Genomic DNA, 16,235 nt, shown 5'->3' on the forward strand with positions numbered 1-16,235 from the left:
CTTGTTCAATGCACCAACCAATCAAGAGTTGTGAGTGGTTAGTGCTTTCAAAATTGCAGCAATGAAGAGCGCATTGCATTGTCTTCGTAAGTGTAAATCTGTGTTTTGTCACAGAAAAGGGGCAGACAACTCAGACCACTGCCTTTCATAGGCTTTCACAAGATGAGAATAACTTTGACAACAAAGGACGTTATCACATTACAGTGAATACTGCACAGAGGGATTTATTGAATGGACAGATCAAGGATAAACATAAGAGAGCTGACAAAGAGTCGACAAGCAGTAAAGGGGACCGCTGCAAGCTCAACTGTCAAACAACCTCAGGCAAATTCCAGAATAAAAACGGCAACCTATCGAGGATGAAATTCCCATGACAGTTGACTGAACAGGGTTCTTTGGAGGAGCATGTCTATTTGGGTAAACAATGATCATGTTCTCTCCTTATGAATGATGTACCGCTTGAGTATTCACACAGCATGAGATTAATATTAGGCTGAAGAACCTTTCAAGTCTCTTGGATGGCAACAATTAGATAAATTTTGGAGCAGTTGGAAAAAGATCACACATAAAAACCTAGTCTGGCCCCAATAGTGCATATAAGGAAGACATTTCTCGAGCTTTTGTTTTAAAGCTCATGAATTCCTAATTCTTGTTTGTCCCAACGATCTTGGTGGGCCATGTGGGACATCGATAGAGTGTTTTCTTCCAAAATAATGCACTGGTGCATGCTCTTACCCTCACAAGTGTTTAGGCTCCAAGGATTCATGATCGTTGTTGCACAAACGTCAGAAGTCAACCGCATCAAAGCAAATGCTTGGCACAATGGCAATCAGAGTCACCTTCAAGGTTCTCTGCTGACTTATTACTTGACAAATGTTCGGTCCTATAATAATGTTGCTTGCAACTCCTGAACACTTGCAAACTACTAAAAGCTCTATATAAACCATCCACAAAAAATTAGGACGTGCTAGTGGCAAATACGACAACTCATCGTAATGCCTAGGTGGAGAATGTGAATAATGTTAAATCCTCAGAACGATTGGCTGAGAGATGCACCCTAGTTAGATGCAGCATTTATTGCCGTCCTTTTCTTGATTGGCAGGAAGCAACCAAAGATGCTTCTCCTTGATTGCTTCCCTCTTGTAGCAGATAGATTAATTACATTCAGGCAGGATGGCACAGGAATCAGCAACAGAAAACTGCTGTGGGAGACGAGGATGACAAGGCACAAAGATTACTTATTTGAATCCTGCCCCAATTCAGCTCATATATTCAGAGACAGGCTCAGCGATAATTGTAGAACTGTCAGTTATCCTGATGAGCACTTCAGGAACTCCTAACATGTCCCTAGCAACCTGCAAACGAACATACACTTCATTATTTCTGAAATGAAATTCTTGCTGCGGAGAAAATGAGACGACTAAAACCTGCTCAATGCTCACCAAGATTTCATCATCGAGATAGGAGATCAATAATTGCCTCTCAAATGTTCCAGCTGTTTTCCATGGGAAATAAAAGTATACATCAGCTTATTAGTGTTAAAACAGTCATGTATGCACAGAAATTAAGAACTGAAGAACCAAAAATGATGCTGAGTGGTCAGAGGTAGGGATAAATCTATTGTTATAGGTCAAAAAAGCTATGCGCCAGGAACTACCATCCTGGGACCTGCACCTCATTATCCATCTATGCATGGGCATTATGATATCAAAAAGACCTGAACATGGATTGGGAAGAGAACTCCAGAGAAGGGAAGAACTCCAGAGGAGAAGGGGAGAAGAAGAAACAGGTCTCATTTGCTGTTTTCTTTTTCTTATGCATGTGGGTCGTGGGCCTGGGAGTGTGGCTCAGGCTGTGCCTGTGCTATGGACAGGCAGGGAGGGGCACAGAATGTGAAGGTGGGTTGTGAAATATCATGTTGACAAAACCCTGCTAAACTAAAGTCTATCCGAAGGTTCATGTCCACATGGCAACATGCATGAGCCCCCTCGCCCAGAAAACAGAATAGATTCATAGACTTAGCTAAAAAAGAGTTTTGAAGGCCTGCTCAATTCCATTGCACACTCAACGTCCTTAGCGCTGATTTCTTCGCCTATATGTAGCAAGGATACACACAGCCTATTTTCCCACATTCAGATAATTCACAGGGGCTCCTCAACTTCCAAAACCGGTGAAGATCATTGCTTCAGCTTGATCTTTATGAATACAGGAGGGAATAGGCTTGATAAACACTCGAACATTAAGCCAATTGATTCCAGATACGGATCAACAACTACTGAAGTCTCAGATCTAGAATTTAGAAAAGAGATTTAAAAAACGTCGAATCAAGGACTGTAGCACTCAGCAGGATCTGGCGATGCCAGAAAACTGCTTACACATAGCATTAGTGACAACAAACAAAGGATTGTGAGACTAAGCCAAAGGAGCACCCTTCAGGCTTGACTGTAAGATTCAAAATTCAAACTCCAAAACGTAAACAACTAGAACATAATCTTCCCCCCAAACATAAAGACTGCAGATTTTTAAAGTCTACCATGGCTCAAACAAAAAATATATAAAATCTACAGAGACATAGTGATGTACTTAAAGGGATCTTCACTCCATTCGACAACGTGTCCTTCACAGCGTCAGGAAGACTTTGAACAGCATTGACCAATTGCTCATATGCATTCTGTACTTGTGTTGGCACTGTGCCTTCTTGTATTCTTGGAGTTAATAAAGCACCTTCCACATACTCTTCCTTTAATCTTAGGGGCCCCTCTACCGTAAGCTTACTCGTCAAGATGACATTACTAGCAATCTGCAAAAGATGCCCCATAAGAGCAACAATCACAATACACAAAATATCCAGTGTAAGTGCCAGAAAAAGGCGGCTCTCAAAACAAAACAAAGCCAAGTGAATAGAAGGAGAGTGGGGAGAAAGAAGAAATAAAAAGTGTGATTTAATTAGAATGACATTTCAAGGCATTAACCCATTTCATGTATCTTACACCTTTAAGGACAGACTGGTAAACAAGCCCAGTTGTCACTCAGGTTAAAGAAGAAAATGCATAAATTTAGGTCATAAACATTATGCAAGTTATGACAAAAAGTCCTTCCATGGAAAAGGTAAAACTTCATAGAACATATAGCATTTTGTAATTAAGTTGAGTCAAAAGAAATTTATCTTTGTAAATATAAGCTCTTCATGAAAATGTGGTTGAAATCCAAATACAAAACATTTGAAAAGAAAATTCAAGATAACATCAACACAGTGTACCTTGGTTTTGCACAACTCTGGAGTATACCCAGCTCAGTATGAATAAACCCAATTACTCTTGAAAAGGCAAAATGGAGAGAGTGTAGTTTTTCACAGTCCCACATTTAGCAGAATTGGCATTATACATAGCCTGGAATACTTACAATTCAAGAAGCAAAGATTTTATCCCAGCACCAAAGCCCAACCTACAGGACAAGAAGAGGCGTGCACTCACTGCCATCCATTGCCCTTTGCCGACAGCCCCTTCCCAACCACCGGATTTGTGGATAGGTTAGGTCAAAAGGCTAGCCACTAGGCTGCCTTTTGAAGGCTTTCCAGCAGCCCATTTAAGGAGCAGCTGGGTCACCTCAGGTCAGCCATGAAGGCTGACTAAGTCTGGTCAGATTGACCTGACCAGGCAGGTCAGTTGGCCCAACCACTCTGTCGGTCAACCAGGGCTGACCAGTCGGCTGTTAGGGCCCTATTTAAAGGTCTGCTTAGCCTCTTTTGTTCCTCATTCAGACAGCCAGCCTCCAGCCCTTGTGCCACGCCATTCCTGCTCTAGAGACCGTCGTACAGAAGCCATACCAGCAGCAGTACAGATTGAAGGCAGGGAGTCCATGCAGCGTAGAGCCAGGGTTTGGACAGCAAACAGGGTTCAAGGCTTGGGTATATACCTAGATGAGTCCAGCCTCTTAAAACACAACATAGTGCAGTTTCAATCTCATGATATACATATACCTTTGTAAGACTAGAATAAGTCCAATCATACAAATTTAGAAATTTTGTTGTTCTAAAGATCAAAAATCTACAAAGAAAATAAAAGAGAAAATGAAAGAGAAGAAAAAAGAGGTAAACAAAAACTTTTATGAAAAACAAAAGGAAGACATACTTAGCAAGCAAAGCAACACTTATGTCATCATCAGTGCCCAAGCATAAGCAGCTATATTGGGTTTCTAAAGACCCGCGGAGTCTCTTGGGGAAACCCAGTACTTACTAAAATACGTCAAATAAACAAAAGAGAATGAAAACAAGAAAATAAAGCAAGTGACTTAAGCAAAAATAAACAAGCAAGTCAAGAAACAAAAACTTCCAAAAAACTAGAAACTCTCTCTCTCTCTCTCTCTCTCTCTCTCTCTCTCTCTTATTTAAAACATAAAAAGCTAAATGGCCCTTTACACTTATGTCTCGTTTCTACAAAGAGGCAAAAATACATTTCTAACTTAGAAAGCACAAGCATACTCAAACAAACTCTCTTTTGAAACTAAAAGAAAAATGGGCTATTCAACTCCCCGCTTTTTGTTTTCAGCTTATGTTCAATCATTCTAAACAAACCTAAAGCCGAAACACCATAGATAAAAGACTTCATATCTAAGAATGTGCGAACTTTTTTCATTATTTTCCTTGGATTATACCTCTTGTGTAATAGTAAAGTGATCAAATTACTACATTGAGTGATAAAAGACTCCTTAGTTGTACAAAGGCAGGAAAATCTATGGAATTGAGAAGAAATGACTCCATATTTTGCCAAATCATAAATGTTTGAGTCAATGTGAGGCATTTTTATAGTGTGTAAACCACTATATTCAGGTTGTTCACGTTTATCGTATATATCAACCTCTAATCCTATGGTAGATTGAGAAAGTCTAAGATCTAAGAAAACACAAGAATCCCCTCTTGAAGTGCAGTTCAGTTCACAAGAGTCACGAGGATAGATTCCTTCTCCAAAAGCTCTAGCGTCTTTGTACATAAAGTCTTGAAAGTTAGGAACATTTGGTACAAATAAATCATCTATAAAACGCCTAACTTGACTAAGCTTATGTAAAATGATAGGGCAGGTATTGATAGAAATAAGACGTTGCATAAACTCAAATTCATAAGTGAAAAGATAAAGTTTGCTAAAAAGACGGCACAATTAGTGCCCATGGGGATTCCTATAACTTGTTGAAACAAAGAATCACCTATTGTGATGTAAAGATTATCTAAAGCTATCCAAGAGCAAACATCTTCTACACTTACTACTTTTGTATATCTTTTCTTTTTAGAACCTATGTCATGATCTTTATTTTTTAGCCACAAAAAGTCAAAGCATAAGGCTGTTTTCTCAACTTTTAGCACTTTACATCTATCTTTGTCAAATCTCAGCTTGAAAACTTCAGCCACTAGCTTTTTAATTCTAAACTTCAGGTCTTCCAGCTCAATCTTTGTGTAAAGCGTGGTAAAATCATAGGTTTGAAGGAGAATAGGAGACTCTTTTTCCTGAATGCTTCGAGAGGAATTAAAAAATTTTACAACAGGCATCACTCCTACAGAGTCATTTAAAATCCAACTTGAGTTCGAGGGGGCATCTGCCTCTTTTAATAAGTCCCTCCAAAGTTCATGGACACTAGGCAACATGGCTTTGAAGCAGTAGCTTAGCCATTTAGAGACATTCGTCAAAGTAGTCTCACAAGCAGCTGCAATAAATCTTGGCTTTTTTGGAGTTTTGTGAAACTTCCAAGCAGCACAAAGAAAAGATATGCTTGGATTGCAAAAAAACCAGAAGACTTGCAAAAAGTCTGATGTTTTGAGATCAAATCCTTTTGAGAAACTAAGGTAGGGGCGTAAGTTTTGGCAGACGAGTTCACTTCTCCCAAAAGACATTCTAAGTAAAACTTTTTGCAAATAAAAACAAAGTTATTGGAACATTTGTCCACATAAGAAATGACAAATTTCCTATGGAATTTTCGAAGAAGAGTTTCATCTTCTTTAGAACGATGGTTACTTTTCTTTGAGCAAATAACCGAAGGGACTTCTTCTAGTTTCAAAGCAACTTTCTTCAAAATCTTCCCTTTCCATTCTGATAAGATATTTTTAACTCCTAAACATTCTTCTAATTGCAAAACAAACTTTGAGATTCCCTTATCGAAAGCTTTTAAAAGGCAAGACTCTTTAAAAGAGTACAATCAAATTTCGTGCCTTTCATGAAAAGGTCTCTTAGGTTACTAGAAAGCAAAATTGAGGTATCAGTTGTGACTACATGTCCTAAATCAACATCAATAAAGCTTTGGAATCTCTTACTTTTACAACAACAAGGTTCTTTAAGGATAGAAGATTTTGAATGCTCTGAAAGCCTTTTACCTATCTCTCCATAGTTGAAAGCCTTTTGTCCTAAAGTTTTTACATACTTCCAAGCTACTACTGGATGCTTCCAAATTCTTCTCACAAAATGAGGGAGAGAATCCATTACTTCAAGAGACTTCAAAATGGAGTTTAAGCCTATCTTATCAAGTGAGGGAGAAGTAAAAATACAAATCAAGAGTTCCTTATTTAGATAGACTTCTTTGCTTTGAAAGGAAGCTTTTACTTTTAAGAAGCAATCCAACGAAGTTTTAAGTTGTATATAATGGAGCTTATTTAGATTCAATTCCTCAAAAGAGAAGTTTTCCAAGGTGTACTGAAGTTCAAAAAGAACTTTGACATTATATTTTTCAAAAAATTTTATTGAAAAAAGACCCAGTGACATTAATCTATCTAGGTAGAGTAGTCTTCTTTTATAGTCTTGAGAAGCAAAAACTCTTGGAACTGAGAAAGTTAAAGGAACTAAAGGAGGAGGAAGTGGAGGAAGAGGAAGTGAGGGAGGCAGCTCACGAACTACATGTGAGATTGCAGGAGAGCTAGGACAACCTCGTAACATAACTTTAGGTTTCCATACGATGTTAGGTGTATGACTATGTTGGTAATGATGAATGTTAAAGGGCTTGATATGAGTTTTCCACAAAGGGTTCTTTTTAGAGGTTCTTTTATTTTTACGAAGAGTTGATTTTCCTTCCAAATTAAAACCTCTTGGGAAGAAAGTGTGTAAAGTTCTCATCCAAAACAATTCACGAGGACGAGCAGCCTTGTAAAAGTCCTTGGCATTATTAAAATGGCCCTCTATATGCTCAATGGGAAAGCAACGAAAAGATTCAAAACCAGACTTTGCCATTGCTGCATATAAGGGTTTTGAATTCTCAATTAAGGAATTCTTCCTATGAACTTTTCTAGCTTCCCTAACATGTTCTTGAAAACGAATAAAAGCTGTCCTATAGGTTTGTCCTACATAAAGCATGTTACTACTATGTATGTTATAGACAACATAAATTACTTCCGTGGCATGAATAGGACCAATAGAAATAGAAGTCTTAAGATGCTTGTTTCTAAGACGTCTTAGTTTATTAAGAATTCTTATGTTATTATTAGTATAATGAGTGCTAACTAATAAAGCCTTAAAGTTAGACCAATTAATGTTACCTTCCCCAAAATCATGAAGTTTATTCATGTTTGACCTAGCTAAAAAGTTATACCTTTCTCTATATATGTTTCTTCTAACTTTTTTGTTTTGATTTACCGAGCTAGACCCAACTAAATCACCTACCAAAGAGACAAGACCATCACTAGAATTTCCAATGTTGTTCGATGAGGTCAAACGATCCAACATTGGGGAACTTGCTTGCACTCTCCCTGCCCATCCCAAGGCAGTTTCTCCCTTGCTATATCCCCTAACTCTAGCAAGAGCGAGACTAGTATTTAGGGGGGGGCTTGCTTGCACAGTCGTTACTCGTCCCAAGGTAACTCCTCCCTTACTACTACAAGGAAATGTCACAGGAGCCAAATGACATCCCAAGAGATCGCCCTGTTGGTTTCCAAAAGGAGTTTCAATCTCATGATAGTCACTCATAAGGTTGAAAACCATAAACTCCATCACGCATAGCAGGGACTAGATACTATGATATCCCCACTGACGTCGTCAGCGCCCAAGACCATAGTATAAACATATGCTCTCACACATACAAATTCCCACACCCACACATACTTGAGCATCCATTTATACAAAGTATTCATACTCAGTTTCTTTCGCCACTCCGGAGGTGAAGGGCAGACTCAGCCATGACGAAGGCTAGCACTAAAGGAGAAGGCTAATCAAAAGGTAGTCCAAAATCTCTTCATTCAAGCTACAACTTCTTGTGAAGACTAAACAATTTCATTTTAGTCTCTCCCGACCGATTTCAAGGCTTGGGCATTCTGTTTCAGCAGTCTATTTCAGTTTCTAGTTCAGCCTCATCTCTCAGTATCCACTCAGTCATCTCTCAGTTCTCAGTTCATCTCTCTAACACAAGCAGTAACCTGCATGCCCGTGGACAGCACTAGCCTCATCACTAGCCTCACAGAGTGTTCTGCATCTACAGTGTGGACAGCATTGAGGTCCTGGTTATTGGTTGCAGCTGCCTCTCAGGTATTTGGTTCTGCTCTAGTGTTCACACTGCACAGTGTCCTCTTCAGAGTTGCATCCCGTGCTCTCTAGAAGAGTGTTTTTCATTGTATTTCAGTTTCTCCAAAATGAAAGCAAATCCTGGGGGAGGGGCTCTAAACCCTTATCTCTCTTTCATCTCTCTGTGGTGCATAAGCAAAAACAACTCACTATCGTGCTGCAATTACACGATCATTAACCGTCTCAAGTTGCTTGGTATTGCACCAAGGCATAGAGATTGGACATTGAGGTGATTGTTGAAGAATCAATTATCCACCCTTTGGACATCCACCTAGGTGTACATTGTCACCTGTAAAGCACTCATATGAGGAGAACCCAGGAGCACCAAGTTAGGTGAAGACAAGATGCACTAGCATCTATAATCAGCCACCTGTCAGTCAGCTGGATGGCATGATGGTATGGCAGCATGCTTTGATGTCCACATGTCTCAAATCAGGCTAGCAAAGCTGATCATCAATGTTGACATGATGGATCTACTTATCTGGCAGATTTGCAGGCTGAGGTGGCATCCAAGCAACGTAAGCAGGTTGACAGACGGCATGCAGGTTGATGGCTCACTAGGAGTGTCAAGTGCCGCTGATGTAGCAGATCTACCAAATAAGCAGTCAGTCATGTGGCAATCAACCATGTGGTAGGTTGGCCCCTGGCTCTTGGTTGGTTTATCCAAGGGGCTGGTTGACCAACCCCTTGCGAGAAAACTGACTCATTCTGCTTTCCGCCACAAGAAAGTGGAACCAGAAAAAATGAAGGATGGGAAGATTAGGGAGCCCCGTTCATGGGCGTGTATAGGAAGTTCCACTATCCTCTCCATCACATTCTAGCATTGCTCTCACTCAGCCTTGTAAAAAGAATTGACCTCAAGCTTTGTGCTACTCATAAACCATACATTGTCCATCACTCCTCTGCCAAACTGTTCTTGAGTTTAAGATTGCTTTTGCCATTTCGCACGAGTGCATGGTGAATTCTCTCATATCTGTCCACTTCCATCCCTAAGGAAGATGGCCATAAATAGTCACAAAATAATCCTCACCCAGATGATGTCAATATTTGAGGCAAACAAGTAATTAAAACTGACAGCACTCTTTGCAGAAAGAGGAAATAAGGAGGACATAGCCAATTGAAAAGCTTTATAGTATATGCAATTACAAGCATCATTCAACTGGCTGTTTAAAACAATCAGATCGATTCTTAAGGAATATGAACGTACTGTATTGAATATTTTCAAACTTGCAGTGGCCTTGGCAGATCCTTCCAAAATCAGGAGAGTCAACTCAGTTACTGTTGCTATTGCAGATGGAAACCTCCTGAACATTAATGCTTTTGTCAGTCAAGTGTGGCTTCGTTGTTAAAGCACAAGACAGAGGCCTGCAAACATAATATTGCTTTCTTTATGACTACAAACAATAGGCTTTGTAAATATACAAAAACTAGCATATGATATTCCTATATCATTTGTCTGCTCGAAGCAAGTCCCTTCACTGCTAACACAGACCATAGTCAAAATTTTACATATCTGCCAGAAAAATGCACAAACAATCAGAGAATGGCTACCATCCTTCAATCTCCATAAGATTCAGACCGACCTGAGCTTCAATTTAATAATAGGACACATCATCTTATTTAATTTAGGCAAATGGTCATCTCACAAAAAGAGAACTGTACAGCAGGTCAAACCTGTCAGACAAGAAAATAATATTTATTCCTTCAGTCATCACAGAAGAACGGTCCAACAGTCTATGATATATCAACTGAAAGAGCCTAATCCTGAAAAGGGACTTCCATAAATGCAATTTTATAAATCTTCGCCTACCAACAAACTCACCTGTTCCTCTTTGCAGTAGTTTAAAAGAAAGATAAAGAGGCCTCAGATCCTTATCATTTTCCAGACATTAATCCATACCAAAGAAATACATAAATACAATTATCTGCCATCCTTCTTTCAGATGCAAGATGTAATAAACAGGCACCTTTTCCCACGAATTGTAGAAAGAAAATCTGATCCAACCAAGTCCAATTGTGATGCCCATTAAACCCGACTGATCACAATCTCCGCTAAATAGAATATAAGTGAGGTGGGCACCAGACCATATCAATTCACAATCATCTGGGAGCCATTATCCATTCAAACTTGTCAAGGGTGGATGACAGGATGAAAGGCTTCCCTACCAATTTCTCTCCAGGACCTCTCTGTTTCAAAATATTTGTGAAAAAATGAGTAAGATATCATGAAACAGTGCTAGACACTTAAGTGACCTGAAACAGGCACATACCATATGCTGACTTTCTAGAGTATCAATTCCAGACCATCTCCTTGTTTTCTAATTAATCCCCCTTCCTTTATTTCACTCGAGGCACAAATTTAAAATCTTGACACAACGTCAAATAGTCAAGTACAAAACGATCTAGGGTTCTTATAGTCATTCCCAGTCCAGTTTCTCTTGTTCAAGGTTTACCGTTCCTTGGCAACTAGAAATCCATTTTATACTTGATCAATTGCATAAAAATGGTGATACCCTAGCAAACAACCTTGATAACTTCAAAAGCATGAATCTCTACTTGGAACTTCTAATTAGACCATTTGCTTGAGAAGCATCAATGTTAGAATCTCACCCCAAAAAAACATGCTAGCTTTAGCATCGCTATTGTAGATAGATCAGTGCCATAGGGACACTAAAAAGACAGGCTCTGGTAATTGTCAGAAATATCTTACTGAAGTAGGACTCTTGCAGCAAGTTGCCCTGGACTTTGTGCTCCAATCCACTTAAACTGCCAAAGGCCCTCCAGCATAGGGGACCTGAAAAGAAAATGCCACAGATTTCAATCAGGTTCAATGAAAAAGTTCTGCAGATTATCCTTTTTAAAAACAATTATTGTTCTTTGAAAGCCACCATTAATGCAGAAATTCACATAAAATTGCAGCTCTGATTTCATAAGACTTAGCACAAGCAATGCAAGCTATCAATTCCTTCATGCACAGCATACATTGAAATTATTGAGCCTAGATTCCCTAGAAGAAGAACAAATTTCCAAACGACTAAAAATAATGGCAGTCTCAACATGGCAGAGGCAGCGCTGTAAAACCTTGGGATACTTTTGAGTCTTGGGCTTCACAAACTGTTTTCTTTTGGCAGCAATAGAAACTTCTAATTAAGCTTGAAAAAGAATATAACTCAGCTATCTGCTAAGGCGCATGCAGATCATCGCCCTCTCGACTGCCTCATGAGGTTCGTGGCTCACTGCCATAAGAACAGGTGCAGGCACAAGAAACCATACACAACCAACAAATACCTCTATTTGTGATGGAGGACATGTCTTACAAAAAAGTTCACAACACTTCATATGTCTTGCAAGAGTCTCCTACCTTGCTCCCATATAAAGTGCAAGGTGTAGACCTACCAGATCGCTGTCAGCAAGGCTGCAGGTCGAGTCTGTTGGCCACCCTTCACTAGACTGCAATCGACCACCCAAGTAAATGATTTTGGCAATGGTCTCCCATATTTCATCTTGAAGGAGACATCAGGCTTACACAAGTGATTGCCATTAGGAAACTTCAGATCTCATTTTGGGGGCTTTTAGCCTAGAAGAAAAATAGCCCTCCACCAGTCAAAGGAGGGCCTACATAACATGGAAAAAAATCACAAAAAGGAGAAAAAAAGGGGGGAAATCGAGCTTGCATTCAATAGGGATATCTTTTTCATTTATTATAACTGATGTTCGTGATTTTTTGGTGCAGAATTTGATGTTTCTGACATAGCCTACGCGTCCGGAGCGGGCCAACACCCCCAGAACGGCTTTTGAAATGCTGAGAATGGACACTTGGGAGGCCGGGAAAAGCCAAATAAAGGGCCGGGAAAAGACTGTAGAGCAGAATGCAATTTGGACAGTTGGAAGTGGAGTTGGACCACTTCCAACTGTCCAAATCGCATTCTGCTGTACAGTCTTTTTCCGGGCCTTCCGGTGTCGATTCCAAGGTTTCAAAAGCCGTTCTGGGGGTTTGGGCCCACTCAGGACACAAAGAGCAATGTCAGAAACATCAAATTCTGCACCAAATTTTCAAAGAGGTTAAGTGGGGCATCTACTTAAAACACCTACCTTGTCAGTTTGCACCTACCTTGTCAGTTTTCTTTTTTATATAATTTATTTTTGAAGCCAAAAAAACAAGAAATATAGTGATTTCTCTCAGGGCCCCAAACTGAGCTCAGAATTTTTCTAATGAAAGTTTATCACCGAGGCCTTCTGTATCGGGTAAGCCAAGGGGCTGCCCACTACTGCAAACTAGAAGACTTGCTCCTTCATGGAACACCAAACAACCATCCCCAAAGTCACCACCCTAGTGCTCCAACATAGTCGAGCAAGAACCCTAGTGATGTGTGTCTAGATTTGTCGTGCTGCCTGAGGCAACAGTGGATGATCTCCCACACACTTCTAGTGCAATGTGCACCCATGGCAGTATCCACTGTCGTCGCAACTCATCTACTTGAACCAAGAGCCAATAGATAGCCCTCCATGGGAGGCAAGCCACAAAAGTTGGACACACACAACTTTAGGAAGAGGCTGTATGTGATTCCTATATGCATCATTTAAAACTGAAACTGTGAGATTAGGAGCATTTCTTACATTTGGTGTCCACAAATAAACCTTAGGGATTAATTTGTCATGATAGACCATGCATCCAACCACGTGATATGTGATGAAGTTCTCCTCTTTCAAATCTGTGGGCATTCATTTGAACGAAAGAAGATTGGTCTTCTTTTGATCTATCCCATCCATTATGATGGTAAGGTACTTCTCAAGCTCTTGGAACTCTTCTTGGGATGTTTCACTAGCTTGTGCTTTCTAAAGCTTGCATTTCTCGATGCTTTTGCAACTCCTCCATTGCTTGTTTTATAAGTTTAAGAATTGATGTAAGATGTTGCATGTAAACTATATACCTAGATGAATCTAGGAACATTCCCAAACTCATCCTCTAAAAACACAACATAGTGCAGTTTGTATCTCATGATGGTCACTCATTAGATTGAAAACCATAAACTCCACGCACAGCAAGGACTAGCTACTATGACATCCCCACTGATGTCATGAGTGCCCAACAGTGGGTGTAGACCATAGTATAAAAATATTCTCACACATACAAATCCACACACCCACACATACTTGAGCATCCATTTATACAAAGTCTTCGTACTGAGTTTTTGTCGGCACTCCGGAGGTGAAGGGCAAACTCAGCCATGACGAAGGCTAGCACTAAAGGAGAAGGCTAATCAAAAAGTAGTCCAAAGCTCTTCATTCAAGCTACAACTGCTTGTGAAGTCTACACGACTCTCCCCCTCCCAAAAGAGCATCTAAATCTAGCTGATAGGACAACGCATCATTTAAGATAGAAAGAATTATCGCAATACCAGCTTGCCGCAACTTGGACAAAATTCACAAGGTAAAATTTGCTTGTCCAAAATACGGTAGAAGCATATACCTAGATGAATCAAAGAAACTATATTTAATAGTATGATAAATTTTTATAACAATATTATACGCACCTTTCTCCTGCCCTTGACTTTGATCACGCAAAGCCTTCAAGTACATGCATGTGAAGCATACACCAAAGCGACAACCCTTTGGTATCTTCACATTGTTGAATTCATTCTTCCAAATCCTACAGAAGCGCTAGTACATCATGTAATCATCACTTGCACCTTCCAAGCCCTCCTTATACATGAATTGATGTCATGCTTGGAAAAATGCCCAATAAGTGCAACTGATCACTATTTGGAAGAGCCTCAGCATGTTTCTATACAAAGTCTTGTAAAGCATTCCTGTATTGATCATGTTTCTTTGTGCCATGTTCGTCTATACTATCACAACATGGGAAAGATCATACCAGTGTGTCGTGGCCCCTCCCCTTGGTAGGATAAGAAAGCACTCATTTGGCCTATTGTATAGATACGGGGTCTTCATAATGGCAAGCATGTACTCTTATCAACCTCTCATTCCCAAGACAATGGGAGAGTCTATATTCTTTGCAACAAACTATCCTGACCCATTTGAGTACTCAAACATAATTGTGTTCCTCTTCGTTCCCATCGGTCTCACAGACCATGCTAATTATTAGTTTTGATCATCTATATTCATTTGAACAAAGTTTTCAGGTACCTTGGAAGAGTCGCTGGTGGAAGTCTCTAGCTGAAATTTCCCATGGGCAATGGGCATTTCTTACCTGTCAAGCAATGAAGCATATCTAACCACATCCAGGTAGCTATTTCTTTATGCCACGTGATTAATATCATATCCATCGTACTTTAGGCAGCAAAACCCCCTGGAAACTTTAGTTGCGCGCCTAAGATACACTTTTTATTTAGCTTTGGTCTTTTATTATGCTTCAGAGGAGGAACGTTAGAAACCCAAGAGCTGCTCAAATGTACTCACGTTGTTGGCCTAGGTGTCGGATTGAGACGTTCAAGGCCGATAATTCTTTCGTTGACATCGATGCGACCTGTATCGCTAGCATTTCCGGTGCTCAAGGCTTGCACTCCACCGGCATCTTTGATCTGCGTGGCGTCGCGTGATGGTCAGTTTCCATATCAATGCCCACGAATTGGGCACACTGAGAGAGACTCGGCACAGGGGGAAACGAAGGAAGAAACTGCAGGAAAGGAAGGGGCTTACGGCGAGGAGGAGGGCCTCCTTGGCGGCGATGCGCTCCATTTCTTTGGCGTACTGGGAGGAGGAGGAGGAGGAGGAGGAGGAGAGGGAGGGCATGGAAGAGGAGGAGGCGAAGCAGAGAGGGAAGGAGCGGGGGAGGGAGAGGGAGGAGCAAGGAAGGTGGAGTTGCCATTGATGGAGGCCAAGGATGGAGGGAGGGGAAACACGAAGGGTGCAAGGAGAACAAGGGAGCTTGTGAAACAAGGTGGTGGTGGTAGAGTTGAAGGCCAATGCAGTTGATGCTCCCATTTTTTGAGATAGCACTTTCTCTGCACACTAACTATTGTTCAATGAGAGAGAGAGAGAGAGAGAGAGGAGACTTTTGACACTCGTGGAAGAAGATCATTTTCATGAACACACACCGTCTCTCTTCCATTAGCATATCCCCCCTCTCCCCACATGGATCCTCTACCATACCTCAAAGAAAGCGTGGACCTAACATCATTGCGCCTCTTCAGATTAGGTGTTGCTTTGCAATTAGGGGTGTCTGGCGAATGCTTCACCAATGGCTTGCTCGTGCATCCATTGATAGCCCTATCAGGTGGAAAATTGCTTCCCTTGGGGACAAAGCACAAACGAATCACTCCCAAGTGGCTGTATTGCATTTAGCCCGTGTGACCACGTTGCAATGCATTTGGACTTTTAAGAACCTCGTGATTTTTCGCAAAGCCTCAACACAGCAAGATTTTAACTTTTGATGCATAGAGAGGTCTTGGACATTCTCCTTTTTTTCGAGAGGAAGAACGTATGTCTACTTCTAGCTGCTAAGGCGTTGGTCCATGTATCGTAATATGTTATTAGCTACTCTAGCTATCCTTTTGTATTTCTTGCTTTTCTTTTAATAAAGAAACTCCCTTGTTCTCGCAAACACAAAAAAGATGGATGCTTTACCCACACACTCAACTTGTGGACATTTTGCTAGCATTGATGTCCCTTGGGAAGTGTTAAAGGGTCGTTTTTGACCTGTTAAATTATGGCACGTTAGCTTTCCTTCTGTTGAGATACCCTAGC

General features: G+C 40.5%; 1 protein-coding gene across 2 annotated transcripts; it reads right to left on the reverse strand.

Moving 5' to 3' along the window:
• Positions 1-221: 221 nt before the first annotated feature.
• LOC147895044 (putative plastid-lipid-associated protein 13, chloroplastic) lies at positions 222-15,643 on the reverse strand. Of its 2 annotated transcripts, XM_087383860.1 has the most exons (7): positions 15,189-15,617; positions 14,949-15,070; positions 11,239-11,322; positions 9,736-9,832; positions 2,584-2,800; positions 1,443-1,495; positions 222-1,355 (listed from the first exon to the last, which is right to left on the reverse strand). In XM_087383860.1, exons 1-7 carry the CDS (start codon positions 15,471-15,473, stop codon positions 1,260-1,262), a joined length of 954 nt encoding a protein of 317 aa, XP_087239986.1. In that variant the 5' UTR covers positions 15,474-15,617; the 3' UTR covers positions 222-1,259. The 2 variants fall into 2 exon arrangements, with proteins under 2 accessions (XP_087239986.1, XP_087239987.1); XM_087383861.1 differs by lacking the exons at positions 222-1,355; positions 1,443-1,495 and adding an exon at positions 1,504-2,367 and having other exon boundaries at positions 15,189-15,643.
• Positions 15,644-16,235: the final 592 nt, after the last annotated feature.

Source organism: Dipteris shenzhenensis, chromosome 13 (genome assembly GCF_047967505.1).
Source record: "Dipteris shenzhenensis isolate YYH24624 ecotype China chromosome 13, Dip_SZ_1.0, whole genome shotgun sequence".
In the NCBI taxonomy this organism is placed as follows: domain Eukaryota; kingdom Viridiplantae; phylum Streptophyta; class Polypodiopsida; order Gleicheniales; family Dipteridaceae; genus Dipteris; species Dipteris shenzhenensis.

Bases quoted from the DNA above. Each gene is read 5' to 3' on its own strand.
- LOC147895044 (XM_087383860.1), bottom strand. From the start codon at position 15,473: ATGGGAGCATCAACTGCATTGGCCTTCAACTCTACCACCACCACCTTG. The intron at 11,323-14,948 runs GTGAGTACATTT...TTTTCTTTTCAG, and splicing joins CCGACACCTAGGCCAACAAC to GTCCCCTATGCTGGAGGGCC. The intron at 9,833-11,238 runs GTAAGATATTTC...ATTAATGTTCAG, and splicing joins GCTGCAAGAGTCCTACTTCA to GAGGTTTCCATCTGCAATAG.